At 44.4% G+C, this 1,728-nt stretch overlaps 1 protein-coding gene across 1 annotated transcript in view; it reads left to right on the forward strand.

Annotated features, from left to right (window-relative positions):
• The window catches only part of LOC107097300 (filamin-B-like), a 75,771-nt gene that overhangs the window by 31,436 nt on the left and 42,607 nt on the right, over window positions 1-1,728 (forward strand). The window contains exon 15 of the mRNA XM_015394398.1: window positions 379-522. Coding sequence (XP_015249884.1) covers window positions 379-522 — 144 coding nt within the window. The remainder of the gene's footprint in view (window positions 1-378; window positions 523-1,728) is intronic.

The following is a 1,728-nucleotide window of genomic DNA, read 5'->3' on the forward strand; positions in this document are numbered from 1 at the left end:
GCTGGGCAACACGGACTTTCAACTCCCTCCAAAGATTTTCTATGGGGTTGAGATCTGGAGACTGGCTAGGCCACTCCAGAAATGTTGAATATTTCTGAGCTTAAAGTTCAAAACAGTTCAGCATGGTTAGTTTTTAGCAGTAATTGTAAAACAGCAGCTCGGGTAGATCTGCTGCACGTTTTCCTCTGAAGCATTTAAATCCATGTTTTGCATGAAGCAGACAGAAAGATGGTTGATCTACTGCCAGAATCTCTGAAAGAATGGTCAATGTTTCTGCTTAAGTTCTGCAACGAAGGCGGGGGCAGAAAACTGGATCTGAATGTTTCTTGGCGACTGACCTGAACACCTTGTTGACGAGTTTTGTTCTTCGTTGCTCAGGATGCAGAGGGGCTTCCTGTGGAGGTGAAGGTGAAGAGTAAAGGAGAAGGATTGTACCAGTGCTCCTACACGCCCAGCTCGTCTCTGAAGCACACAGTGTCCATCACCTGGGGAGGAGTCAGCATCCCCAACAGCCCCTTCAGGGTAAGCAGCCAATCACAGCTCCCAATTACGACAGGAAGCGGCATAACTCTGCTCAGGCGTAAGGAACGGGTCGAGGCTGTGAAACCTGTAGAGGCGGCACCGCGTCTGAGCGAAGGGTCAACGGGGGGCAGAAAAGCTAAGAAACCTCTGGTCATCATCACCACCTACACAGAGCAGAGGTTCCACTATTAGCGCACAGTTGGGTCTGTCCTGGAATTTTCTGGAATCATCCGAGTTCATCCTGGTGGTTCTGCAGAACCTTGAATGAATGCGGATGAATCGACCTGTGATGATTTACGGCTAAACGGAGCAGCTTCTGTCCAGACTTACTCTTCAGCTGAGGTTGAATATCTTCACGTTTCATCCTGATCACCGTATAACTGTGTCTGACTGCTGGTTAACAGGCTTCATCATTTCAATGTTTTATTCACCCTAATGAAATCAGCTCTTCCTCTGAAAGCTTCCAGTGTGTTTTATTTTTTCTTTTCTGTCTCTGATCACAAACACATCGACACTGTGATCCCGAGCTTCACTCATCTCAACCTTTTCTGACCAACGCCACAAACCGGATTGATCCAGTTATCTGATTCTAGCTCACATGTCATCAAACATGACTAAAAGGAACTAGAAGTTAGTCATTTATTGAAATGTGATGGACACTTCTCATTTAACACAACGTCAGTTTCAGAATGAAAGATCTTAATTTAAAGCAGATCTTTGCTCTTTTTGACGATGACGGATGATCGTCCCCACGCGATCCCACTGAGGACGCCTGATAAACACACTCATTAATGATTAAAGGCTGGTCCACCTGTTCAAAGAAAAAAGATTTGCCCCATAAAACCCAAACCATTGTTCTACAGCCAGATAAATGGGGTTAACTCCTCCCACCAGGGAGGGGGCTGCCTTTCCTCATTAAGTTTACAAGCATCTGTGTAAGAACTGGCATCACTTTTCTGTTATTTGCATTTTCTGATTAATCAATCAGACAAAATGGACAAAGTTTTCCCCTAAGGATTAAAATGTGGTGTAATTGGGAGCGAATTTGACCAATTGATCTAAATTTATTAGAGGTTATGAGTATAATGCTGGTTTTCTTTTCATGCTGATCCAGAAAACTGATGCGCTGTGATCAGAAGCCCTGGAGCAAATATGCAGAGATGGCAAAAGTACTCGCTTTCCGTACTTGAGTAAAAGTACAGATAC

The sequence above is a fragment of the Cyprinodon variegatus genome, unplaced genomic scaffold, assembly GCF_000732505.1.
Source record: "Cyprinodon variegatus isolate N-32 unplaced genomic scaffold, C_variegatus-1.0 Scaffold683, whole genome shotgun sequence".
NCBI lineage: Eukaryota > Metazoa > Chordata > Actinopteri > Cyprinodontiformes > Cyprinodontidae > Cyprinodon > Cyprinodon variegatus.